The sequence below is a fragment of the Notolepis coatsorum genome, assembly GCF_963971535.1.
Source record: "Notolepis coatsorum genome assembly, chromosome: 4".
In the NCBI taxonomy this organism is placed as follows: domain Eukaryota; kingdom Metazoa; phylum Chordata; class Actinopteri; order Aulopiformes; family Paralepididae; genus Notolepis; species Notolepis coatsorum.
In genome coordinates this window covers 16,124,566-16,152,435 of record NC_140168.1, presented here as the reverse complement: position 1 = coordinate 16,152,435, position 27,870 = coordinate 16,124,566, and the positions used below count along the sequence as shown (strand labels likewise).

Here is a 27,870-nt window from a genome sequence, read left to right as displayed (position 1 = left end):
GAACAAAGCTTCGAAGTATTTAAGACAGCCCTACTGTATATATATTATATTTTGGGTTAAATACCCCTTTAAAATACCTCATACAATGTTGTATGAAGTAAAAAAGGATTTGATCTATTTCCCAAACTAATGAATGATCTAGAACCCACCTAAAATATATTTGAAGCACCTTTCAATGCCATCCCACCCATCATGGCATATGGGTGCGGGAAAAACATCAGTCCAGTTCCCACTGTATCGCAGATCTTTCCAAAGATGGACTGCTCCTGCTCTTCCTCTACATGTCTCACATTCTTCAGAGCATTCATCTGTTCTTGCAGACGCTCAGCCTCCTCCTCGAGGCGTTTGTGGTGCAGGTTCTGAAGCTCCTGAAATTGATTATCATCAAGACACACATTGTAAAACAGCAGAGACACACGGCCGTCACAGACACCATGTAATGCCAAAGATCAACATAACGATTCTTGAAAGAGCAATTCTTGAAATCCTACCTGATCTTTATCCTTCATCAGACGTTCGTGGTCTGCTTTGGTGTCGCTCCTGTGTCTCTCCATCTTCTCCATGAGCTGATTCACGTTCTGCTCGTTGGTTCTCCGCTGGTCGGCCGCCAGCCTCTCCTGGGCTTGGAGCCGCTCGGCCAGAACCTGGCTCTCTCTCTCGGACTCCTTCCTCTTCGCCTTCCCCTCTGTAGGGAAACCAGAAGAAGAGAACCATTGAAAGGACAAAGGTTTGCCTATTGTCTGCTATTGTAGCCCAATGAGAGTCTGTGGGAAAATTGTAGCTCAATACTGGACCGATCAGTGAAACCATGGTCTCTATGTGTCAGGTACACGGTAGACCAAAATAGTGAAGGTAACCTTTAACCTCTTAACTGGTGCCCCCAAAAGTGGCAATTTTTAAACTTGAACTTGAGGACTGCATACTTTTTTTGCAAACCAAAATACTGGTCTCTTTTGAAAGATAACATTCTGAAGTTTCTGAGAATAGAGAATTCACTTTTAGTGCTAATGAAATATAGTAACATAGGTCTGAACTTGAGTTGAACTTGAACTTCTGTACTCGTGTTTTTCTGTAGTAGTTGCAATATCCAAAAGTATATTTCCAAAAAAACTGATATGGCTGAAAGAATACCCTCGGCCCATAGCCTAAAGTCTTGTGTAGTACATGTCCAGATTTCATAAAAATCCGTTCAGAAATGAGTGATTAGGAGCAATTTTGGTATAAAAAATAAAAAAGCTCTGCAGTAAACCATTTCCTGATTGACTTCAATGCATTCGGCGAAGATTTCTCTTCCTGTTTTCGCTTGTGACTTTTCACCTAGATCCCTGATTCGCTCATCCTGACGTGGGGTAGCATTGGAAAGCCACACTCATTGGTTACAACCCTGTCCAATAATCTTTGCATGTAATAAAATATTATAAATCTACATGCATTGAGGATGTCATTCTTTATATAGCTCTCAAAGTGCACCAGATTGAAGCATTTACATCGCAAAAAAAAATATATTAGAAACACGGGGATTCAAACGCGGGTCGTCGGCCTCCGCGTGAGAGGAATGGGCACTAACCATTAGACCACGGTGCCAGATAAATAAAATATCCATTATATATCCATTAATGGACAAGAGAGCCGTACGTCGGCCGTCTAATGAAGTTAGATTTATACAGTACACTTTGACTGCTGAATTGACACGTTTAACTTATTCATTCTTTAATTCAGCAACATTAATTCATACAGTCTGTAGACATACAGTACTGTAGGACGTTGTAGCATCCTGTATGAATGAGGTCACCAGCTGTAATCGAACTGAATGCAGGAGCTCCTCCAATGAATGAACAAAAAGCCGGCGCGTTGGGCCGTTGTCACCAGCTGTATGAGAGCGACAGGTCTTAACGGTTTAATTATTTTATTCAGCAACATTGCGTACACAAACTTATTGTTAACAAGAAGCATTACACTAACGCTTTCTTCTGATGAAATGAATGGACAAGAGAGCCGTACGTCGGTCGTCTAATGAAGTTAGATTTGACACGTTTTAATATATACACTTTGACTGCTGAATTTACACGTTTAACTTATTCATTCTTTAATTCAGCAACATTCATTCATGCAGTCTGTAGACATAGGACGTTGTAGCATCCTATGAATGAAGTCACCAGCTGTAATCGAACTGAATGTAACTCGAGCTTTGTCCAGCGCGGAGCTCCTCCAATGAATGAACAAAAAGCCGGCGCGTTGGGCCGTTGTCACCAGCTGTATGAGAGCGCCCCCGCTGGTCATTGTTACCGTTAATACGGTGCCCAAACGGTCCCCAAACAGTGGTTCCTGGACTTTTCCCGGCTTCATCTGTAGCTCCCCCAGGAAATCACTGCAGCATTATAAAGTCCTTCGTCTTTGCAAAAATCCAAAAACGAACATGGCCCATTGCTTGTGGAGCAGGATATCATTAGGAAATGAGTGCAAGGACGTATTCGCTGCTTGCCCGTTTTGGTCATAACTTCAATGTTACACTAACTTCCTCGAATTGTTGATTGTGGGCGGTGGCTACAACCACAGAAGGAGCTGAGGTATGCAGATCAGCAGCGCCTTGCTACGTAGGATAGCGAGTAAATTCTGAATGGCTTGGTTCACTGGGGGAGGTTCTTGTCTGAGCTGAACTGAAGAAACGGGACTGGCTAGAGATGTCACATCTAGTCAGTGTTGGTACAACCCCACATTGCTAGAAAACAATGTAAACCACTGGAAAAGGCCATTTATAAGATAGTGGACCTTTAAAAAAGATGCACACCAGCGCCGCTAGAGGTCGCCAAAGTGGCATGTGACGCCGGCGGGCAAATCGTCCTTAGAACATCCCGGGGCCGGGTCGGTGCCAGTTAAGAGCTTAACCTCTTCCACCCGACGGGACTGGTCCCAAAATGACATCACGTCATACATCAAGCTCTCTACACTGTCTGACATAATTAGCGGGTTTTTTTCAAACATATTCAAGAGTAAGAAGGTATATTTGTCACATACATACCAGGGAATACAGTGAAATGCGGGTGGTCTTGCCCGCATTGATTGTGCAAAATACAATAATAAAATAGAATAAAATAGGCATAGAAAAAATTAAATAGAAAAATAAAATAGATAAGACACAAGATATGCATGGTAAAAAAAGACATGCTAGGTTCCTGAGAAACTGGTTCATAACCATGTCACAACAGCAGTCATAGTGTATATTTTCAGCAATACGTTTGTTTACCAATAGGTTAAAGTGTTATTACTGAGATTTTAGTTTTTGAAATGTGTTGTTGTGATCGCCATTTTGAATATAGTGACCGTCGCTGAATGATGGATATTGTAGTCATTTTGAGAAGAGGACATCCAGAGCTTTCAATGAGCGTTGGAATTTTGTAAAACTACACTTCCCAAAGGCTTCTAGTTCCCTTCAAGGAAATTACTTGCTTATGAAATCTTTTTTTCTCTATTACTCGGGATTATATACCACAAAACTGAACGTTATTGGCATTTATTGGAGCGCAGTTAGTTTGTCTCCCCTATTGTGAGCATTTAGCAACCATCCGATTTGAAATCAGTTTCAAAATGGCGGAGCTGTTGCAAGAATAAAAAACCTACTGTACATACAATAGATTTAATTCTCTGTTCTTCATGCACGCCTGGTGATACTAAATCCAAATTGAACTCTGCCATTGGAAAGAGTAGAGAGTAGATTTGGCCCGATCCATAGTGTGCAAGTTGGCTATAATAAGGTCATCTATAGGCCGCATATTCTATATTCTATAATAATATTTCAAATTGCATGGGTCCAGATGGTAGAATTCAGTACTGTATCTACAAAACCTTCTGTTTAATCATCTTCCCTTTATTCATTTCCTTAGATTTTTCGTACACGTGATCTCAAGAAGGTACTGAACGAGCTCAGTGGCAGTTTCCTATGTCTGGTAATTTTTTGCATGGTGTTATTCACTGTCAAAGATGCAAAGAAAAATCATAATTCGTATTCTCCTTTGTTTCATCACAATTTAAGCAAGACTAGTAATAGACACAATATTTCTGACACTGGGAATACATTCTCTGAGGTCCAGTGAGGTTTCAGAAGATAGGGCTCCGGGCTTAAGAGGGACTTGATACTCCTTCATACCCTTTGTTATCTTAGGACCACTGCCCTTTTCAAATGCATTTTGAAAACACAAGGGCCGTCTCTGCCAGTGCGCCTATGGCTAAAAGGTTATTGTATATATCAGGACATTCCCTTCACTGATAACTTTTATGGACAGACAAACACAGTTTAAGTGGGATGGGATTCATGTAAACACAGATGGGGTGATAACAAGTTACTTTCAGCTAACATACTGCAAACATCACACTCTCTCACGTGGGAGCCGACCACCTATAAACAATTGTGTATGAAATGTTATAAAGAAATTAAGCTTTATTGATGGACTGACTGACATTCTACTATATGTTACCTTCTGCTCGCCGCTCTGCCTCGGTGAGACTTTCATCTGCTGCCAGTAGGGTCCGGCCGAGTGTCGCCTTCTCATCCAGGTATGCCTTCAACATCTCCTCAGCCTGGTACCACACAAACAAAACATATACGCCTAGATGGAAACCTGTTGCCCCCTCACCAATACCGATGGTTAAATTGTATTCTGCTTGCATCTCACACACAAGACGCAAGACCGCTGAAGAACTAAGTAGCCATCTGACGTTGGCAGGGATCCATCTCTGGAACTTACCTTCACTCCTCTGCCTCCTGCACGCCTGTATCCATCGGTCATCGCTTGGAGGTCTTCGCAGAACTTCCTGTATCCTCCAGGAGTTGTGTAGGAAGCAGTGCTCAGTTTGTTCTCCAGAGGTTGAAAGATGCATTTGATGATGCGTTCACATGCCTTCTTGGACTCCTGGCAGTTTTTCTCACAGATCTGTTTGTATTCTCCATCAAGTACTTCCTAGAAACATAGTGTTAATAAATTCAAAGGTATATCCAGTGGCGGACTTAGGCATGGGCAACACAGACAACCGCCCAGGGCAGCATCTTGTTGAGGGTGGCATGAGGAGGCGAAATCTCTCTTTTTTTTCTTTCTGAATGGTGACATTCTATCATTTCTATCGCTCATTACACGTCAGGTCAGGTCAATTAACCTTGTGAGCTAGACAGGTGACTGCCTGGGAAGGTCCTGTTTGGACTGTGAGCTATGCAGGCAATGGCCTGGGAAGGTCCTGTTTGTGACTGTGAGCTAGACAGGCAACTGCCTGGGAAGGTCCTGTTTGTGACTGTGAGCTAGGCAGGCAACTGTCTGGGAAGGTCCTGTTTGTGACTGTGAAGGTCCTGTTTGTGACTGTGAGTTAGGAGGCAACTGCCTGGGAAGGTCCTGTTTGTGACTGTGAGCTAGGAGGCAACTGCCTGGGAAGGTCCTGTTTGTGACTGTGAGCTAGACAGGCAACTGCCTGGGAAGGTCCTGTTTGTGACTGTGAGCTAGGCAGGCGATTGGCTGGGAAGGTCCTGTTTGTGACTGTGAGCTAGGCAGGCGATTGGCTGGGAAGGTCCTGTTTGTGACTGTGAGCTAGGCAGGCAACTGCCTGGGAAGGTCCCACTCACTCAGTACCACATGGGGAGGGGGCAGGGGATTCCGGAATCTATTCTAGATACAGTAAGATGAAGATATAGATACAGTCTGTTGTTTGAAATTAAATTGTTTAATAAAAGTATTTGTTTGATACAGGATTTGTCCAATGTAGCGTTAATTTGATAGTGTAAGGGTGAAACTTGTTGGTGGATGAAAACAAAAGAGGGGGGTGGTAAGGGGGGTTCGCCCAGGGCGGCATCTAAACTAGGAACGCCTTGGGTTAATCTGTAGTGTATTCCAAAGATTATTGCTCAGTCTATCTGTGCCTTTGCTGGTCTAGTAGATGATTTTTGTAAAAGGGGCATGACTGAATAGTTTACCCTGAATATACTTTTATTGAAAAATATACAAACATGTATATCACAAATGGTGTGAATGCCAAAGTCTTTGTTTAGTTTAGGCAAAAGAGCCCCGCTTGGTATTGCACTTTGTTTAAATCGTTTTGTTTTGGTCTGAGTGAGAGTTGGAGTTGAGTGGGGGTTTCTTCTGCTATCCACAGAGGTCTGGAGAAATTCACAGTATAATAAGTTACTACAACCCACACAGAAATGTAAACAATGTGCAATACCAAGCGTGGCTCTTTTGCCTAGTGGTCACTATTTGACAGCAATTACAGATTCTACCTTTAATTCAGTTGAGCCCATACATGGCACAAGTAACAAATACATGTAGGAGGGGTTCCCACAGTGATAAAGACAACTGACTGATTCTGATGCACATCAAAATAAAAATAGGGAAAGACAGGTTTTAAAGGAACACGCCAATAGTATGGGAAATGTGCTTTACGTCTTCTCCAGAGTCCGACAATAAGATAGATACCAATTTCCTCCATGTGTGTTCAGTAGAAAGCTATCTGGCTGCAAGCTAGCCTAGCTTAGCACTAATGAATGGAAGCAGACATGGCTCAGCTAGTGTAGCTTAAAACTTTGGGAGAGGAGTTTTTGCGCCACTCCATATTGTAACGTTTGGGTCTTTACTCTCTCCTAGGAGTAAAAGCTCCTAGCGCCACCGTGGAGTATTTCACCCTCTCTATTCTTCCAGGTTGTCCTGATTGCTGATTGACACCTGCTGTGTGTTTGACTCTCTTTATAATGGCCTTGTGTTTATTCTCTCATTTGTCAGTTCTTCATCTAACGTTACCGCGAGTAGCTGTCTACGGAGAGTCGCGTCGCTCCAGGCCTGGAGGATGCAGCTGCCGTGTTTTTGATTATTGTTTAATTATTATTTAGTTTGTTTTTCTTTTTTATAATACCAGTATCACTCTTGATGTTTCAAAAATAAAAGGAAACACTGTTTTTGGTGAGAAGAGCAATTACCGTCTCCGCACCTTTCTTCTGTACTGCATTTGGGTTCAACACACCTACCTGAGTCGTAACACATATCTGCTTCCATTAATTTGCCGCTCAGCTAGGCTAGCTTGCAGCCGAATAGCTTTCTACTGAACGCACAGGGAGGAAATTGATATCTATCATCTTGTCTGACTCCGGAGAAGACGGTAAGTGCATCTCCCATAATGTTAGCGTGTTCCCTTAAAAAGTGATTGGCGTAAGGTGATGGAATCACCGGATGAGTTCCGACACGTACCACGAGCTTCTTCTGGTGTTTCTGCTTGTCGTCTTTGAACGCGTGTTTCAGGAAGAGGGCCAGAGCCTCGCTCTCGCAGGTGGCGTGGATTCCGGAGAGCTCCTCCTGGCTCTCGGTGGGGTAGGGGACCAACATCTCCATGTTCCCCACGTACTGGGCCTGGGCTCGCTCCACAGCTTTGGAGTTCTCGATCTCCGACAGCGCCAACACGGCGTTGTCCAGACAGGGAATCTGTCCGCTACGGATGGCCGCCACGTAGGTCTCCGCCAGGTTACCGAGCACTGTGGAAGGAAGATCCATTCAGCAAGTGTGTCAATTAGATTAGATTAGATTCATATTGAATTTATTGTCATTATACAGCAGAAGTACAGTACAACGAAAAGACATTTGACGCTTGACCCAAGTCGGACAGCTCAGAGTTGACTGCAGCGGCTGTTAGGAAGCATAGGACGGGGGATAGGAAGTATATTATAAAGCAGAGGAAGGATGTTAGGAAGGATGTTAAGGTAGCACATGAAGGGTGATAGAAAGTATAGGAAGGATGGTAGAAAGCTTAGGAAGGGTAATAGGAAGCATAGGATAGGAAGGGCATAGAAACACGTTCAACAATCATAAAAACAGAAACACAAGGGGCGTATTTCAAATTAATTCATGCATAAATGTTTTTAACCCCTTTAAGCCAGACAAAATTAATATCACATCATAAATAGTTCAATACAGTCTGTATTAATTAATGTTGTGTTTCTTTTTCAAATGTAGCCAAGAGTAAAGACCCTAACCCTATCAAAACAGCAGTCAGTGTATATTTTCATCACTACGTTTGTCTACCAATGATTTTACATTTACATTGTCATTTAGCTGACGCTTTATTTCCAAAGCAACTTACAAGTTTTGTACGACAAGTCAGCAGGAAGGGTACAACTCTATCAGCTGAGTAACAATGTGTTGAGTGCTACAGGGTATGTTAGTATATTAGGACAAGTGAATGACAGTAAGGTTCTTTTTTATTTTTTATTTCATTTCAGATATTGATGTGTCTTTAGTCGACAGATTTTAAGTATTATAAGTGAAATATGAGTTTATAAATATCTCTGTGCATCCCGGCGGAAACCGGAGGAATTGCATGCGAGGAAATAACGTGTCAAGTAGTCCTAAGAGAGGAGACCCAGGGCTTTCGATGGACATCAAAATTTCATAAAACTACACTAGCCAGCTCACACCAGCCTCTGTCAAAACTGTTCTTTGCGAAGAAATTCAGTTTTTCGTGATTATATCTCACGGGTCGAACAAACCTGAACGTTATTGCCAAAAATCTGATGAAAAATGGCGGAGCTATGGACATTATAAAAAAGTATCTGTACTTACAGTAGATTTCATTCACAGTCTTTGCTGCCCTGTAACAGGCGCCTGGTGATACTAAATCCAGATTTACCTCTGCCATTGGAAAGAGGAGATTTGGCAGTAATTTATAGGCCTGATATTCTATATTCATATTTAAAATTGTGTCTGGATGGCATACCGGTATATACAAACGGTCCGTGAAAGCCGGACATTTTCATGGATTTATAAACCCCCCCCCCCCGGACGGCCCGGACAGGGCGTGAAAATAGGACATGTCCGGGCAAAAGAGGACGTTTGGTCACCCTACCATAGGGGCTATTCGCTGTGAGCGTTTCCACGGTTAGCTCGCGGCTAACGCTAGGTAGCTTAGCTTGTGGCTAACTTAGTTACTGCCTCTCTGGGTATGTGCGTATTTTTTTGCGCATCCCAATAACCGAACAATACACACATGCCCCGAACCGTGGAGGTCGTACCGAACGGTGTACGGTTCTAATGCGTACCGTTCCACCCCTACAATTTACTCAAGCATAGTAACAGACACAATATCTCTGACACTTGGAATACATTCCCTGAGGTCCATAGATGTCCCTAGATACCAAGAACATGCAACTGGACCTTGTAGAAGTGGAGCAATCTTCCATTTACTTGGGTATGTACTTTTAGTAGAATTTTCTGAAAATATGGCTAGGGTTTAAGAGGTTAATTCATAGGTATAGCAATGACAATAGGTTCACTATGGCATTTCCATGTTGTAAACAGGGGCCAGAAAGCTCATTCTCTGACACTGAGCAGCGAACCTGTGTAGTATCACCCCCTTGTTTGCGAAAGGTGCAACGTCATACTGAATCCACTGTATGTCAATGGACAATGATGGAAATTAATTCAATTAACTTGTATGTTGACCGATTTACAAAATATTCCAGAATTCAGGTCCCTGGCCTACTGCAACGTTTCATCCACCTCTGCCTCTTTAGTTGGCTAGACATGCCACCGGACACCGACACACTCATTCACAGACGCAACCAATCGCATAATCTTCCCAGGTGTTCCCCCTGGTGGAGATAATTATGACCATATCATATTCTGACCATATCGCCCTAGCTTCTTCACACTGAACACTTGCCTTCGTTAGTGGGAAGTCGAAAGTGAAAGTGAGAAGAGGTGGCATTCACTGATTTCCAAGTGCAAAATCACCCAAATGCTGTCGGCAGACAGAAATGCCAGACACCCAGTGGCTGCAGTGTACCCTTTTTTCTCCTTCTTTTAAAAAATGTATTATTATAAAAAAAATTGTTTAATTATTATTTATTTTCTTTTCTTTTTTGTTTATTTAAAAAATAAATCGCACTTACATCTGCCAGTGACCTTTATGCCGCCTTTGAGAGTCTTGGTCTCTGCCTCAGTGTAGATATGTTCAGCAAACTCTTTAGCCTGTTGGACAAAGGCTGGTTCCAGGTCAGCGTCAGTCAGGTCATCCATTTTCTTCATTAGCTGACCGCTGGCCGGCCTCTCGAACACGAAGCACCAGCGAGGCGAGAAGTAGTTACGAAGGCAACTACGGGGAGCGTTGAATTGCTGAACCTTTCTACTGCTACCTTTGAAACACACACATAACAGAATACCCTTTAGTGTAAATGTGCATGAGCACTATTGGCTCATTGAAATGATTGAACTATATTCAAACAATTTGTCAGTAATTCATGAAACCTGTTTTCAGCCTGAGAGCGTTGTCCAGGTACTCATTTGCTGTTATGGGTTTCCTGTCAATCTCGAGTTCAAGGGTGAAATCTCGCACAGTCCACACAAAGGAGGGAAAGTAACGCACATACTCCAGATCATCGTCTTCATCCCCATTGGACTTGATTTTGATGCGCTCTGTCAGTTCTGATACAAAGCTGGGAGGGGTGGTGTTGAGGATGACAACAGAACCTCACACCAAACACTGGGTTTCAGACTGGGTTCCCTGCCTGAGCAGGGATATACTTAGAAGCTGGTAAATGGATCATGCCAGTTAGGGTACCCCTTGTGTATACCGTTTACGTTTTACTCATAGTATATATTCAGATTCAAATACTTGCCTATATTTATTGTAACATATACAGACCCTCATCTGCACGTTTGTTTACACTGTTTATTGTTCTCATGATAAGATATTCTTATCAAATAGTTTTTCTATGATTTCCCTGCCCATACCTGTACCTCCCCTCCCACCTCCCCCACACTGCTATGATACCTGAATTTCCCCAAGGGGATCAATAAAGGAATATCTCATCGTATCTTATCTTATGTAGTTTGGGGATCAGAGTTGAAGCTCTGAAGAGACAGAATTGACTGATCTCAAACCCCACCCTCTTTTCTCCATCCTCCAATCACAACTATTGCTTCCCTCAGCAGAGCTTAAGATGGGTCAGTTGTGTACATAAGATACATTGTATCTTTAATACTGAATCAATGTGTCCTGAGAAGAAAATGAAGAAAAGAGGAAAACATTGTTTGAAGCTAGAAGGCGTCTCCTACCCTCGTATCCCATGAGCCTTTGTGTGTTTTGCTCAGTGACTGGTTGTGCCTTTTTGTTGTTGCTCTGTTGTCGTTTTGTATTTGTAATGAATAAAAGTGTTTTGGTTTTAATTGTATTGGTCGAGTAATGTAATTCCTTCTATTCATTCAATTGTTGTGTGGCCAATGACCCCCCCCCCCCCCCCCTTTCTTTTAAATTTAAGTTGGAATTTGTGAGTCAAATATCTCTGCCTCATCTTCTTCCAAGCCCTGCTCGCAACAATATATTCAATTTCATTTGGTTTCAAAATGTTTTTTTTATGTTTTTTGTGGAAATTGGAAACACGTTTTTTTAAGCCTTTGCAACAAATTCCCCCAAACAACATATTAACGGAGCTTTAAGTTGTTCCATCAAAGAATTTGGACTGGAAAAGACAATTCCAAAGTTAATAATTGAATACGAGAAAAGATGCCAACATAGGACTCAATAGGGAGGTGTAGTCTGACGTCACTTTGGACCGCCCGCGAGGTCCACCCGTATAGGGATTTATCATTGGGAAAATGGATTATCAGCTATTGTAACAATTCTGCCTCATGAACATTGGAAAGCTTTCCATTTTTGCACAAAATTTGTTCCCTTCTATCACTAACATTATTGTATTTCTGGTTGAAATAAAATTCGGCGATTTAAATTCTTTTTTTTATGTTGAGCTATAGATTGTGGATGAATACGGACAGAAAGGTACACCATGCAAATGCTTTATTTCTTTTAAACGAGACGATTTAGAAATGGGCAATGGGGAAATACGTTGCAATTTTGCGAGGTGGACCGGCCGGAAACAGCAATGACGTAACCACTACACCTCCCTATAACCACAGATATAATTTGAGTAAAAGAGGGAATAATGAGGGAATAACTTTAAGGATACTGCAGTTTCTCCAGGGCATTGTTGTCGATGGTCCCCATGCTGTTGTAGACCAGGGTGCTACTGAGCAGAACTGCCATGGCAAAGATCCAGTTGTCATTCGTTTGATCGCCCTGAAACCAGAGGGAAATGTTTTGATGTGTTAGTTAGGTTACTGTGATCACATAATTCATAGTTCACCACCCTTTTACCTGTCACTGGTTACGTTTAGATGTGTTTAAAAGCCAAAATAAATGGTTTTGAAAGTCAACAGGTGTTCATGGTACAATAAAACCATTGCAATCTGATGAAACATTGCTTCCGTCTATGACGTACATAGAAACAGTTGGGCGTAATGAATCCATAGGCTTCCTCTCCTTTCCTCCCTCATATATCCATGTCTCTGAGTGGATTTCGGCCTGTATGTCCGACATCTCCGCCTGGATGACGACCAACCACCTCAAACTGAACCTAAGCAAAACAGAATTGCTTCACCTGCCAGCCAAATCCTCCCCGCTGACCGACCTTTCCATCACAGTGGAAAATGTAGCTGTGGCCTCGTCCCCGACTGCCAAAACCTTGGTGTAGTCATTGACGACCGGCTGAACTTCTCTGCTGACATCGCTGCAACAACCAGAACCTGCAGATTCCTCCTGAGCAACGTCAGAAGGATCCACCCCTTCCTGACAAAAGCCACTCAACTCCTTGTCCAATCAACAGTCATGTCTCGCCTCGACTACTGTAATGCACTGCTCACTGGTCTACCGACCACCGCCACCAAGCCTCTTCAACTCATTCAGAACGCAGCCGGCCGTGTGATCCAACCTACTAAAGTCAGCGCATGTTACCCCGCTTCTTAGGGACCTGCACTGACTCCCCATCGCCGCACGAATCCGCTTCAAGGTCCTCGACCTGGCATATTGCTCAGATTTTCAGTCATGTGACTTTCATGTGACTTTTATATTACTCTAGGTTGACATTTGTCAAAAAAATAATGTACGTCCATCTTCTTTATTGTTCATTTGCGCATGTGGGTCAGTTCAGGAGTGTGACCGGTTCACACACAAATCCGATATTGGCCACATTTAAAAATAAAGAAAAGTAACGTGAACAGCCAAACAAAAACTAAATCTGATCTGAGAAATACATCTGAATTGAGCACTAAGGCCCCGTTTAGACGGAAACGCTAGCAGGTGAATCCACAAAAATATTCTTTCAGATGTGCCTTTCGTTTATACGGAAACTGCGTTTTTACGGGGTGAAACCGTAAAAAAGTGAGACCACCTTCCAGGGTGGAATTCCTAGAAACGGTAAACCTTTGCGCTCTCGTCTAAACTGTCAAACCGCATAAAACGATGACGAAAGGGTCGTCAAGGCTCTCGTCGCGCCTACTGCTTACATCACAGGCATGCGCCAGTAGCCTAGAAGCGTAAACAAAGCATGTCTGATTCTATCCATGGCGATCACCTGAAGGCTACATTGGCAGTACTTTTAAATACACAAGAATCTGTCCCGCGGCTATCACAACTATTATGACTGGACCCACTGTCTGTGAGTGACTCTGCTTTGGTCCAATCACATTCCCCACCCACACTCTGCGAATCAGAGGCAGAGTAGGGCGGGTCTTCACAGCACGTCATGTGACATATGCGCCAATCGTGTGACAGCAGGGCTCCGTTGTCTCGAGTTGTTACAGCCTCGTCTGCACGGAGAATTCCACCCCAAAACGCTCGTCTAAACGCAAAATTAAAAGTGAAACCGCAAGACGACTTTTGCGGTTTCTGTTCAGACTTCCATCCCAAAACGCTCGTCTAAACGTAGCCTAAGGCTTGCAGTGTGAACACAGCCTAAGTGACCCGGGAGCCTAATAAATGTAGAATGTAGGGTATACAGGCCTAAGAAAAACTGTAGCCGTTTCTGTTAACTATGCATGCAGACTACTTGTTTAGCTTAATATGCTTAATGTGAATTAATTCATGTGCAAATTAATATGGCCTAGTGTAACGGTGTGCTATAGAGTTCACAATCATAGTTACTGGCACACATTAGAGGGGAGAGAGAATAAATACATTTTGATGTTGCCTTCATATGGACCATTTATTACAAAAAGATTTGCACTACATCCATACCTAATTTTAGCATTTTGCATTGAAAAACCTTTGCATTTTCTACCTCATTTGTTTGCATTTTGTACTTTAGTCTGTATTTTGTATAGTGTTTTGTATAGTGTTCTGCCTTATTCTATGCGCACTGCCAGCCAGCCTTTATGCGACGGAGAGATACACTTTCAATTTTGACGGAGAGAAGATAATCTCCTGATTCAGATACAATTTAACACAAACGGTTCCAAAGATATTAACGCTTCTCTGCATATTTTCACACCGCCACAAAAGTAAAAGTACTGTACTGGGTCCCTTGTTTCGGAATGGATTTTGGTGCCAGCTGTCATTTCTGCGTGTCTCTGTCTTTGACACTTGAGACCTTAAGTACTTACAGGGTATCTGCAGGTTTAGCCCAGTCAGATTTAATACTTTTTAATGCCACTCAGAATGAAATTGAATACCAATTTCACAATAACAAAATGGCAAAAATCACACAACGTAACAGTACTATATATACCTGTATGTCATGTATGTCCCTATGTCATAAATGTCATGATGTCACGTACAGTATGTTCAGTTGTGTATGTCATAAATGTCACTATGAATTGAAAATGGGGGACCCTGATGTAAACAAGACAAACGTCTTTCTCTGGTCTGCATCCCCTTAACAATTGTGTATTGAACCGTACTGTATTGTACCCATTCTGCAATCTGTTAATAAAGTTTTCATTCATTCAAGTCGTACTAGCCAGCAGCGTAACTAAGAGTAAGTAAGATATATGTACAGATATAGATATAGTATTAATAGGTTGAATGAATGAATGAATGAATGAATGAATGAGAACTTTATTTAACAGATTGCAGAATGGGTACAATACAGTACGGCTCAATACACACAATTGTTCAGGGGATGCAGACCAGAGAAAGACGTTTGTCTCGTTTACATCAGGGTCCCCCATTTTCAATTCATAGTGACATTTATGACATACACAACATACATGACAGGTTGCCAGTAGTCCTACCTGAGATGGCACAGCTGAGGTGGAGGCTGCAGGGGCCGAAAAGAAATGCGAAATACTAGTTTGCAGGCGGGTTTTGTTAATAGAGGTATGCTTAGAGCTCAGCATGTGCGACTCGACTGCTTTCACTCCCACCGTCCCCAGTTTAAAATCTTGTTTTGCGGCGTTTGCAGCAGGCTTCGCTGCTAACGTTACGTTAGCTATAGCCCCTTTCGTGACTGTGATGCACGCCAAAGCATATTGGCGTGCATCACAGTCACGAAAGGGGCTACGTTAGCTATAGACTCCGTTGCTGAAATAGTTCCATGATGCAAACACTGGGTTGTCAAGCCAGTTCTCGTAAAATTTGCACTTTCCCATAACTAAACGCAACGTTAGTGCTTGCTAACGTTAGCTATAGACTCGGTTGCTGAAATAGTTCCCGACAAACATACCTCTGTTGGTTCTGCCCCATTCCGGTCTGCGTAAATAAAAAGTCAGACTTTATCTCCCGTTAATCGTTTTCCCCCAGATTTCATAATGAAACATAAGATGACATGGCATTTTATCTTTCCTGTCTATGGCATTTTTTAAGACCTCTGAAAGATGGATTTAAAAAATGTTAAGACAAATTAAGGCCTTAATAGTTGATAAACAAATTTAAGACTTTTTAAGACTTTTTAAGGATCCGCAGGGACCCTGACTTAACTACTCCCCTCCGACACAACTGTAGTTCTTTATACTGCGTCGGAATTCGGAAATAATGCTTTCGGACTATGTAACAATAATTAACATATTTACAAGTTACATTACGTTTAGCAAATAAGGAGACAGATAGAGAACATTTCAAAGCACTCAAAATTGCCAATATCTCCATTTCGACCTATTTATGAATTGCTCAACATTCGGGGATTTTCTGAAGAATCGTGAGCTCTTTAACACTTTCATAGCCCAAGCTTAATTCCTTTTTACCTCCTTGAATGCCCAGCACCACTTCAATGTTAACGTTAATATCGCCTAATCCATGTTTTAAATGATGGCTATGTGTCTAATCTGCCCGTCGCTTATCAAAGACTCATTTTCCAGTCAACATTGTCGTAGCAGATTGTTTTTTTATCGCTTCATTTCCGTTTTCTAGCATTTTGAAAAGCACTAGTTTTCACGGAAAAAAGCAGACATTCCATGATAATCGTCCTTTACTGGAATATTCTAGAATGTTGTAATTTTTCTGCCTATTTATGAATCGTTTTCAAATAAACGCTAGATTATCGATAGTATATGTGTACGCATGCACGCTCTGGCCGTGAGCTGAAAATCGATTCTCCCATTTCCTGACCGCTCGCACAGTCAATCAGCCATATCACATAATCACATAAAAGCTTATATCTCCGTGAAAACGAGTCTGATTATCCTAAGACTGGTAACATAGATTCCTTACCTGAGATCAGATGGTATCCAAATGGATTATTCCAATTACTGATCGCCATTCGAAAAAATCGATAATTTTATTGATCCGTGTATACTGTAAAAACACATAATCCCGCTGCTCTGAGGCTCACTAGTGGAGCTGATCGACCCCGGCTGCGTGAGTGAGAAGTAAAATGTGGAGTCCCGGATTTTTTTTTTCATTCATTTTCATTGAGTTCAATCCAAAAGGGTGAATTACCATCTGGGAGACGATAGGGGGCGCTTTTTTCACATCTGAGCGCCTCGAGTGGCTGAATTTCCAACGGTAGACTCGGTTGATGAAATATGATTTCAGATCGCAAAAAAAAATATATATATATAGAAAATACGAGATTTCTCGTGAGTGGGCATTCAACCCGCAGGGGGTAAACCCGAGAAAACTCGGGTTGGGCAATCAAAGTGTTAACAACCCGACCTAGACCGCGCCGCGTCACAAATGACGTCTCACCTTCTCCACGTCTCCCAGTCCCTCTGTGTCCAGCAGCACCAGAGTGTGGTCAGCCTTTCTGGGGTGAGGAACACACCACATCCAGATGCCCTTGGTCTTGGACTGGACGGTGGCTCCCAGGGCGAATCCTTGAGGTCGGAACATGGAAGAGTAGCAAACCAGATTCGTTACTCGACTTGTAAAAAAAAGAAGGAAAAAAATCCAGCATTGGGAGAGGTCGCTTTAGCCGGCAGCTGCAAAACCGGCTATATTTACCACATATATGTCCATATTTGTCACTTTGATATCCGATCAAATCAGAAAATCAAATCCAAGCTTTAAACTGGATCAAATATTCAAAACGGGTAGTTCAAACCGACAAAACTGGATTATCTTGATCCCACCAGGGCCCAGGAGAAAAAGAAAAAGAAAAAACATATATATTAGGGGTGTAACGGTACACAGAAGCCACGGTTCGGTACGTACCTCGGTATTGGGGTCACGGTTCAGTACGAGTTCGGTACAACAGGGAAAAAAATATTTATAATTATTATTATTAATATAAAAATAAATTATAATTCTTTTTTTATTTATATATTATTTATTATTATTATTATTATTATTATTATTATTATTATTATTATTATTATTATTATTATTATTATTATTATTATTATTATTATTATTAAAATGAAATAAAATAATTTTCTATAGGCTTGCCGTGGTAGTCAGTGATACTGGTGTCATTCTGTGTTCAGGCATCCAGAGTAAATTAATTGCCTAGTGCCCCTTTAACAACGTATAGGCTTGCTAAGTTTCAGTTTCACTCCTAGAGAGGATTTAACTTCACATGAAGCCGAGACTGAAGACTACTAGAGAACAGATGACATGTATTTTATTTATTATAAAGAAATGCCCACTTGCGGTCATAAGCAGTAGCCTATCGGTAAAAATGTTTAAGCTGATTTGTTACATCCCTACAGGATATATATACAGTATACGGTGTATTTAGTGAATACATTTTTATTTTATTTTTTGCATTTTAGGGGGGTGGCTTCGGGGGCCCTATGCAACCGCATAGTCCGCATATGGCAAAAAACAGCCCTGGTCCTGACTGAATTCAGTCGTTAAAGTACCCAGGGCACCTATCGCAAAGAGTAGGGGGTTCCCCGACGTTCTGTGAAGGCTGCGGGTGTTTGGATCACGAGCAGATAATAGGGATTCTTTAAGTTATTCGTGTAACAAATAACCACTAAACTGCTACGCAGACATTAACTCAATCAGCGCCAGAGGGCGCTGTGTACTGTGTTGGTTAAAAGGCCAGCGTTCTAAAGTATAGGAATACGTGGCGGTGTTTGCAGGGCTAAAACTATATTATATATTATAGCTATGGATATAATACTATTTAAGATTTAAGATTTGTTTATTAAGGACAATGCAAATTAATGAACATCATTTACATGAGTGTATGCATAACATCACAGCATGATAAGGACGTAAATATGCCGGGAATAGCACAGGGCTAATTTCCACCCGTAGTCCTAACATAAAACAAACACATTTGATCGAGTATCTATCGTTCAATATGTGAAAAAGATTTTTTTTTTCATCCATACATTCCTGGTTAATACCATGGTGAATATAAGTATCATTTTAGAGCAGTCTAGGGTAATTCTTCTTATCTCGGGCCTGGCATCCATTGAGTTAAGGAGAAGGGGAAAAATAAACAACAAAAAACGTTAGGTTATGACTATAACCAAGTTCTGTTAGTTAGGGGCGATGCTTGGCATCACCTACTGCACTATCTCGCGTACGTGCACGCGTACTGAATAAACCACAAATGTACCTCTAATACCAGTATTAGTCTGACCACACCCCTCATCAGCTTACCTTCATAAGCAGGTGTGTGGTCACCTGCTCTCCTCCTTCCCAAGCTTTCACCACAAGGTGAGGTCAAGGGCTGCAGCGGCCGTCTGATGCCAAGCATCGCCCCTAACTAACAGAACTTGGTTATAGTCATAACCTAACGTTCTGTATCGTTAGTGGCTTAGCTTGGCATCACCTACTGCACAAGGGAGGCCAAGCGGAGCCACTTGGCTGACGAATACACCCCGCTGACAGCCCCCCAAAACCATCAGAACAGGGAGGGCCGAGCCCCCCCGACCCCCCCTAATGGAGGGTATCCCCCCTATTAGAGGCTTCACGGGAAGGCGACGGACCCGACCGTGCGAAGAGGCACTCAAGCAACTTAACGCACAGGGTGAGCAGACCGTGGCTTGACCCCACGACTACACACACGCACAACCCGCATGCCACCCGGGAACGAACGGAGGAACAACCTCGTTACTGCCCCCAGAATCACGGGGTCAAGGGCAAACCCAACCCCGTGGCAAGGCCGTAGCAGCGGAGCGCGAAGGAAGACCCAGACCCACCAAAAGGACTGGACCCCCTGGAATGGGGGCCCGGAGAAGTCCATGATGCCAGCATCAAGACCCCACCAGGGGGGCACCTAGTGACCCCTCCCCTCACATCGCCAGCGTATTCGGACAAAGGCCCCTCAGCCGAGCGGGCCCTGTCCCCCTCAACAGCACACCGCCTGGAACACAAGCCCTGCAACAGGCAGACAGCATGGTCATAACACACAAGAGTTAACCAACGGAACAGGCAGTGCACCGGGGAAGACCAGGCAACAGGTCGTCAACCCAAGCCTGGAAAAAACTGCGGACGAGGCAGGCGCCAGAAAGGACAGCCGAAACAGCCGCCCCGGCGGAAGGGGCGTATGCTGGCGTTGTCGCATAACCAAGCTTTCAACAGCACGTCAGGAGCGGGATCCGTAGACCACACGGCCCCTGACAGCTGCCCACAGAAAAGCCCATACGATCGGCAGACGTCATGAACGTGCAGGGGCACCCTCAACCGGAGAACCGGGAGTTGACACTGCAGCAACACACCAGAGAACCAACCACCCAGGCATTACCCCATGCAATGGTTGGTCCCATAACCCCTCAGGAAAAAACCCCGAAACGCACCTGCGGCACCGCCGCAGCCCGCGTTCCGGTTCCCAACAGGGCCATCCCGGGCCTACAGGTCAACGGGCATCACCCCGGACCGGGCCCGGCGATACGGGGAGCACAGGATCCCAAAGGAGGTTAACCCCACCCAACAGGCTCCTCAGCGCCAAAACGCAAGAGAAGAGCGTAATATGGAAGACCAGCCCCCAGCACCCCGCACTCGGTATCAACAAGGGGTCCCATAACGCACAACCCTGTGACACCCGGATCGACCTAGCATTTTTCCCCCCTGAAAAAACCCTAAGTCCCTCAGGGTACCAGAACAGCAGATCTGCATCCCCAGCGGACAACGGGTGCACTGATCTGGACCAGCGCGACCAGAACCAGTCCCGTGCCCTAATCACGCCGACCTGCCAACCCCAGGAGAAGGGGCAGATATGCGCGTCTGATCCCAACATAAAAAGAAGGCGCCACCCAGACGTGTCGGTATGAACCGCGTCCGGCGGCCCACCCCTAGGGCGTGAGACCCTTCCCCATATGTCCAGACCCATTCCGTCATCATCCCCTGACATGAACGGGAACCCATCGACAACACACAGGATGTCGGAAGAGGAAAAACCCCCATCCCAATTGCTCCATAAAAACGCTGTTTCACCAAAGCAAACGAGGCGCGCCAGTCAGCAACGGCCAAAGCACATCCTGAGCCAGCACTATGTGTGCGTTTGGACATACCCACATCAACAATAGGCCGCTTAGACCACCATATTGAATCCCCAAGACGCCCAGGGAAACGACAAGAGGGGCGAGATGCAATCAACTCCATGAATGAATGAATGAAAACATACCCAACAGACTGCAGTACAGGAATACATACAAAAAGATAAGGGGAGGCAGACCTGAGAAGACGTTAGTCTTGTTCCATCAGGGACCCTCATTTCATATCCATCAAGACACATTCAACTCTTTATAAAATAAAGAAAAGGCATCACATGTATGACCTAACTGCACAGCTGGGAGTAAAAAACCCTGTTTTTCACATGATTTTAATCCAGTCACTCTTCTTAATCAGAGTGTAAGACCAGATTCCCCCAGAAACACCTTCCCACATGAGACCACGGTCAAGAAAAAGATATGTAAACTGTGAGACACGTGACCAACAGACTCAAGTTTGACACAAAAACGAGCGCAGCAGGTTAAGTCCTGCGCTCTAACCTCGACATCTTTACGACACCAGCTCATGGAAGGCGTCGCCATAGCAACAACGCTATAACGGGCGGGGAAAACCCACCGGATCCTGTCATAACAGGAGTCGGTAGAATACCCCTCCCCCCCCCCCCCCTCCCCCGCCAAGCACTGGCTTGGCCCTGACTGGCTCAGCAGGAAGGTCAACAAACCCTCTAAACCAATCAAGTGGGTAAAGGAGGGGTTTATCCGACACCCCCTCCCGAAAACACACCTTCTATCCCTACACACAGAAAACAACCGTAGCCATTTTGAAAACCTCCGGTAGAACAAAACATATATAGCATAAGCTAATGCAATGTTAGCTACCCACAAAGTGTAAAAGGGTTTACAACAAAACACAAGTCGCCTGTGCGTGAATCCCATACCCGCAGCCTAAGCTATAGGAAGACGTTGAACGAGAGTAATGGCTAGGCCATGAAAAGTGTGTACGAGCATTACTGCAACTAACAACACAGCGTTGTGAACACATACTTAGTTAAAGCAATGGAATATCACCAGTTCTAATTGCATGTGGAGCATCAAGCTAATAGAACCTATTACCGAGTGTAAGTTGCAGACCTTGCTTAAAAACTCGTAACACAACACAACTCATTCCCCCAACGTAACAGGGTAGATTCATAAAACACAACCCCACCACATGATTTGTATTGAAGAAACACACAGTTTGTTCGGCCAAACACAGTCCCCCTTATATCAGGGAACTTTTTATTAATAAATAATATGTGATCAAGGCACAAAATCATAGAGGGGCCGGGGAGGGTGTAGAGGAGGGGACACAGAGGGGGAAAAGTCACTCAACGGCGCCTGCCACCTCGCGCCGCTCGAGTCTTGCCACCCCGGGGAGCCCCGGAGGGACGGTAGGTTACAGTCTGCTGGACACGACGTTCCCTACCGTCTCCTCCGGTCTGGGATGGGCCGGCGGTGGCCGAAGCGTCGTTTCGTCCCCTGGCCCTCTTGGCAGGGCCAGCAGCGGCGGCGGAGGCAGTGGTAGCGGCGACGGAGACAGCTCGACGTCGCGGAAGCCTTCTGCCCCCACCGGCAAGGACGGGAGGCGGAAAATGGGGTTGGAGGATGGATCTCTCCTCTGCCATCTCTCTGCATGTTGAGGTCATCAATAGCAGGGCCTTCCCGAACAGGCCAGCGTCGGAGAGGGCGGCCGTCAGAAGAGGGGTTCTCTTCCGTTCCGGCACACGGGCCTGCTCCAGCCAAAGATGACGCTGGCCCAGGGTGGCCAGGGCGCGCACTTTACCCATGGCTATGGCTAGCACCTGGGAGAGGTGCAGCACAGCTCCCGCAGCCTGGGTGATCTGATCGCACCTCACCTCGTTCAGATCCGCGCCGCCCGTCATTATCCCCGATACAAATCTAGCCAGGTGGGCGATGTTAGAGGCCGCAGCCAGCGACTGTGTACCGGCGATAAATGACTGGTCACCCCAATAAGCCAATCGCCTAGCCGACCTCCCCTGGAGGACCGGCTTGCATAGGGGCTCCCACACCATATCCGGACAGAGGAGCGCGGCCATCGGATTGTCAAGCCGAGGTACGCCCTCCCCCATACCTTTGACCAACCCCGACACCCGCGTAACTGGTACGTAGGCGGGAGTTAGTCCCATGATGTTGGAGACCGCCTGACCCCGACGAACATAGGCCCCCATCGATGGGAAAAATGGGTAGACAACGTCCACCCCTCTCACCGGGGGACGCTGCCAGGGATGGCCTATGAGGTCATCAGGGACAGGAGCAGGCAATGGCTGCGGCAGCGGCACACCGTTTGCAGCGGCGGCTACCGCCATGAGCTCGGGAAACAAGGCCCGCAGTTCCCCCTGCGGACCCTCCTCCACCGACCCCGCATCCCTCGCATACAGCAGGCTGCGACTGGTCAAGGAGCCACAATCCGATGCGGCTGACAGTAGGGCATCCTGTCGATGAGGCCAAGGTGGTTCCCCGACATCCTCGAACAAGGCGCCCCGTGGAGCCATTTCTCCCCCCCCCGGGGTCTCCGGAGGAGGGATACTCTCCTCCACGGGACCATCATACAAGAACCCGTCCGCCTCCTCCATGAAGTCTTCAGTTTCCATCAGAAATCCAGAGTCGGACGCGGCCTCGCTGGTCTCCAGCAATTCCCCAAACCCAGGCCGTTCGCGTCTGCACGCCACCATGTTACGACGTGAGCGAGCAGACGCAAAAAGTTTTCGTCGCAAATCCCCTGGCTCTAAGACAATCCCCCGTTCATCAACGGGCGATTCCCCAGAAACAGAGGAACCAGAGTCGAGATCAGGCCATCGCCGGAGCGACGGCTCCGAACCCTCGGCTCGTCGGTGAGGAAAACTATCCACCGGCAGTCTCCCGGGCTGGGTCGGCAACCACGAGAGTGGCAACAGCCCAGCACCGGAACGCACGACGGAGGCGGGAATGGAGAATCGGTGGTGAAGAGTAGGTCTAGCGGGTCTACTCTCCGCGGAATACATTATGACCCAAACCTTTTCCTTATATAAACAAGTGAGAGAAGAAAAAGGTTAGGCACAATGTAAACCTAGTCACAACTCTTTTCAACTATCAACGACACGTCAAGTGGGGTACTACCGAGGCACTTCCTTGTGGTGAAAGCGAGAAGGAGGAGAGCAGGTGACCACACACCTGCTTATGAAGGTAAGCTGATGAGGGGTGTGGTCAGACTAATACTGGTATTAGAGGTACATTTGTGGTTTATTCAGTACGCGTGCACGTACGCGAGATAGTGCAGTAGGTGATGCCAAGCTAAGCCACTAACGATACAGAACTACCTTTAATGGAGTTCATACAAATAACCTAAATAACAATAAACCTCCACTAAGGAAGTTTATATGTGGTAGTGGACTAATGCCAGTTCAAAAGGAAACAAAAAGAAAGAAAAGAAACACACTACAATAAAAGGCTCAGCTACTAGAAAATAAAGTGTTAAAATAAGCCAGTAGCCTAAAACCAGAATGGCTACAGAAAAAGGCTAAATGCTGAATAGGGCAGAGATCAGCAATACACTTTAATATAGAAAAGCCTGGCCGGAAGGGTAGCCAACACGAAAGGAAATGAGAAAGCCTGCGAGACTGAAACTTAGGCCATGTCCACACGAAGCCAGATATTTTGCAAAACCGACATTTTCTTCCACATTTGGGCCTTTCATCCACACGTAAACGGTGTTTTCAGAAACATAAACGGAGATTTTCGAAAACGCATTTTTAAAGTGAAGATTTTCCAAAATATCGGTTCAGTGGATCCGTGTAGCCACTGTAAACGCAGAGTCTAGATAAACGATGACGTCACAGCTCACTAGGGCTGTCTTAAATACTTTCAAGCTTCGAAGCTTCGTTCGATGGGCATGGGATTCAAATATGAAAATAAAATTTGATTATTATAAAAAAAAAAAATTAAAAAAAATTATTGTTTTATTTATTTTTTGTGTGCAAAATCAACTCTGCCTCTCTTTTTTAACTACAACAAGCAATGCTGTTTGTTATTTAAGATGAGGTCGGACTCGGCACTGACAGATGTGTTCATTGTGCTGCTTTTATAAAGCCTCAAATGACGGCTTACAATATTTCATGAAAGCAAAGTGTTTCGTTTGTCTAGTCTAAGATTTAAAAAGGTTTAAACTTTACAGCACTGACAAAGTTGAACAAAGTGCTGTACAAGTCCCACAACATAAAAAAATAAAAATATGTAATTGTTATATATATATATATATTTTTTTTTTTTTCTCGAAGCTTCAAATTAAAATCGAATCTCGGCACCCGAAGCTTCGAATTCCAAAAAAAAAATAGAAGGTCAGCCCTACAGCTCACTCTGAAATGGCAGACAGAAGTATTACAGTTTCTTCCCCCTCGAATGTATATTTTCTTTTATTGATCTCTGCCTCTTAAGCAGTACTGTATATTTGTATATCTTGTATCATAAATGTCTGGATGTAACAGTACTGTATATATCTATTCCAGTGCCGTCTGACAGATTCGGCCATCAGACGTTGCTTGCGTGTAACGGAGATGTATCTGTTATTTAGTTAGGCCTACTGGACATTTTCGTTGACATAAGTAGACTTTTAGTTTTTGTTTATTTATTAAGTTAATATAAACCGAACGTTTTTGAGGTTGTTAAATACACGCTTTTGATTTATTTAAGTGGTGAGTGACGTTTTATTCGTTGTCCGCTTATTTCTCGCCGGAGAGATACAATGCAATGTTGAGATCACAATATCCCGAACAAAATAAGGCGAGTCCTTATCACAAACTGTTCCAAAGATATTTAATGTTTTGCTAAACATGTCTAGTATTGCGCCCGGCTTCAGTTAAAAGCCAAATTGCATTCTAAATTTAGTTAATAGACGCCAGACAGAAGAGCGTCTGCACCTGATGCGCGCTGATGTTGCGGATAGTTGAGGATGTTGGCATTACGCTTCCCAGGATGACCTAATAACTTAACATTATTAGTTGAATAGTTACTGTACAGGAATTACAGGAATCATTTGAATATGTGAGTTACGTGAATATAGCTTGCCCCGTGGACACAGACATTCATACGCATTAACAGCTCCTGTTAATACACTTATATTACACAGTAACGTCAAATAAGATATTGAAAGATGAAGGATGAAGTTACAAATGAAAAGGGGCAAAAGCACTTACTCTTTGACAATTCTACAGCACACAATGGATTTTAAACTGATGTCAAATCAGAGCAAAAAAAGCTGAATCCACTTCAAGAAGACTCACTACATTAGGTATAATAACTTCGGTGGACAGCGCCTTGGTGCTGAAAATACTTATGACTGTGATGGGCGAAGACGGCACCACACATGTGAACAGTAACAATGCAATTAATGAATGTCTTGTTGTAATTAGTATATGTTGTAATTAGTATATACTGTACTGTACCCAATGTCATGCGTCTTCTTGAAGCGGATTCAGCTTGTTTTGCTCCGATTTGACGTCAGTTTAAAACCCTTTATACTCCTAGGCATATTTAATTCCGCCTGGATCTTTTCTTTTTATTGTGCACTGTAGCATTGTCAAATAGTAATTGCGTTTGCCCTTTTCCCTTTGTAACTTCATCCTTTATCTTTCAATATCTTATTTGACGTTACTGTATGATATAAGTGTGTATTAAAAGACGGAGCTGTTAATGCGTATGAAGGTTTGTGTCCACGGGCAAGCTATATTCACGTAACTCGCATATATTCAAATTATTCCTGTAATTCCTGTACAGTAACCATTCAACTAATAATGTTATTAGGTCATCCTGGGACCACTCACGCGTAATGCCAACATCCTCAATTATCCACAACATCACAGCGCATCAGGTGCAGATGCTCTTTTGTCTGGCGTCTATTAACACAATTTAGAATTTGCTATTTGGTCTAAAGCCGGGCGCAACACTAGACATGTTTAGCAAAACATTAAATATCTTTGGAACAGTTTGTGATATGGACTCGCCATATTTTGTTTCAGAATCGGGAGATTGTGATCTCAACATTGACATTGTATCTGTCAATCGTCCTGTCCGCTCGGTACCGCTATGGTATTTGAGATATCGCGTATCGCGTATTGCTTGTTGGAGCAATTTATATGCGTTTGTGTTTGTGTCTGGGTCAAGTTTTTTTTTTAACACTGTCGTGTGGACGAGGACTTTCTTTTAAACAGAGCCTGAAAATATCCGTTTTGCAAAATATCCAGATACGTGTGGACATGGCCTTAAATACTCAGCTACCATAGGCACAGCTGCACTGAATAAGGTGCAATCAAGCCCACACACCTGCCCTACCATGAGGCAATTAACCACAGAGGCCAGTGATTGACAGCTGATTGATTGGCCTAATCATCCCTCCCCCTTGAATTGGCCTAATCACCCCCCTCTCCCTGAATTGGCTGATATATCAATCCCTGTCGAGAGCCACGTGAGCTCCCCTTGCTCACCTGTGAGTCTCTTTTCCAACCCTGCCCTCACCAAAATCCCGCCTTACCCAGACTGACAGCCAACCATGTACCGATCAATGTGACTAGAACAGGAAGTGACCGTAACAGTAGTGATTATGCTCACCTTTGCGTGACCCAGCCAGCTTGTTCATGAGGTAAGACTTCCCGGTGCGGTACAGGCCCACTACTGCCACCACGACCACGTGTTGTTCAATCTGGTCTAAAATCTCCTGGGAACTGCGGACCACAGACAGTTTCCCATCGCTGTCGGTCTCTAACAGACACACTGGCTCCTTCATTGACACTCTGCCGGCAGCCATGATGGTCACTGTAAAACCACAAGGAAATGCAGAGACATCAGGATAATACACTGCTACCTAAATGCTTAAGTTATCTGGGGTATCTGCAAGTTTAAATCTAAGACTTTTTAATACCACTTAGACCTAAATTGAATACCAATTTCACGACCGTACTAGCAAAAAAAAATCGGCCTTCTTTTACAAAGCAATGTACAGTAGTAGACCATTTATAAAAGAAAGAAAATGACCAAAAAGGTGTAGGCTGAAGCCGAGGCTTATAATTGCCTACCCTTTTTACATTACATTATTTACAAAAAAACATAATTCAGTACATAATTTTGCAAAAACAAAAGGTTACAAAAGTTTCATAGTTGTATAAAACGTATACACATTTATTTATTTGTTTTATATTAAAAGATT

General features: G+C 44.0%; 2 protein-coding genes across 2 annotated transcripts in view; one reads left to right on the top strand and one right to left on the bottom strand.

Moving 5' to 3' along the window:
• Nucleotides 1-125: 125 nt before the first annotated feature.
• LOC311226427 (guanylate-binding protein 3-like) lies at nucleotides 126-27,471 on the bottom strand (the record flags this gene model as incomplete). The annotated part of the gene is made up of 10 exons (XM_084311853.1): nucleotides 126-368; nucleotides 492-685; nucleotides 4,473-4,575; nucleotides 4,743-4,955; nucleotides 7,218-7,498; nucleotides 9,911-10,153; nucleotides 10,266-10,453; nucleotides 11,984-12,093; nucleotides 16,975-17,102; nucleotides 27,276-27,471. 10 exons carry the CDS (start codon nucleotides 27,469-27,471, stop codon nucleotides 150-152), a joined length of 1,875 nt encoding a protein of 624 aa, XP_084167979.1. The 3' UTR covers nucleotides 126-149.
• Nucleotides 27,470-27,870, top strand: part of LOC311226426 (guanylate-binding protein 3-like) — a gene marked incomplete at its 5' end in the record, with an annotated part of 45,596 nt that continues 45,195 nt past the window's right edge. Inside the window, one exon of the mRNA XM_084311852.1 lies at nucleotides 27,470-27,481. Coding sequence (XP_084167978.1) covers nucleotides 27,470-27,481 — 12 coding nt within the window. The remainder of the gene's footprint in view (nucleotides 27,482-27,870) is intronic.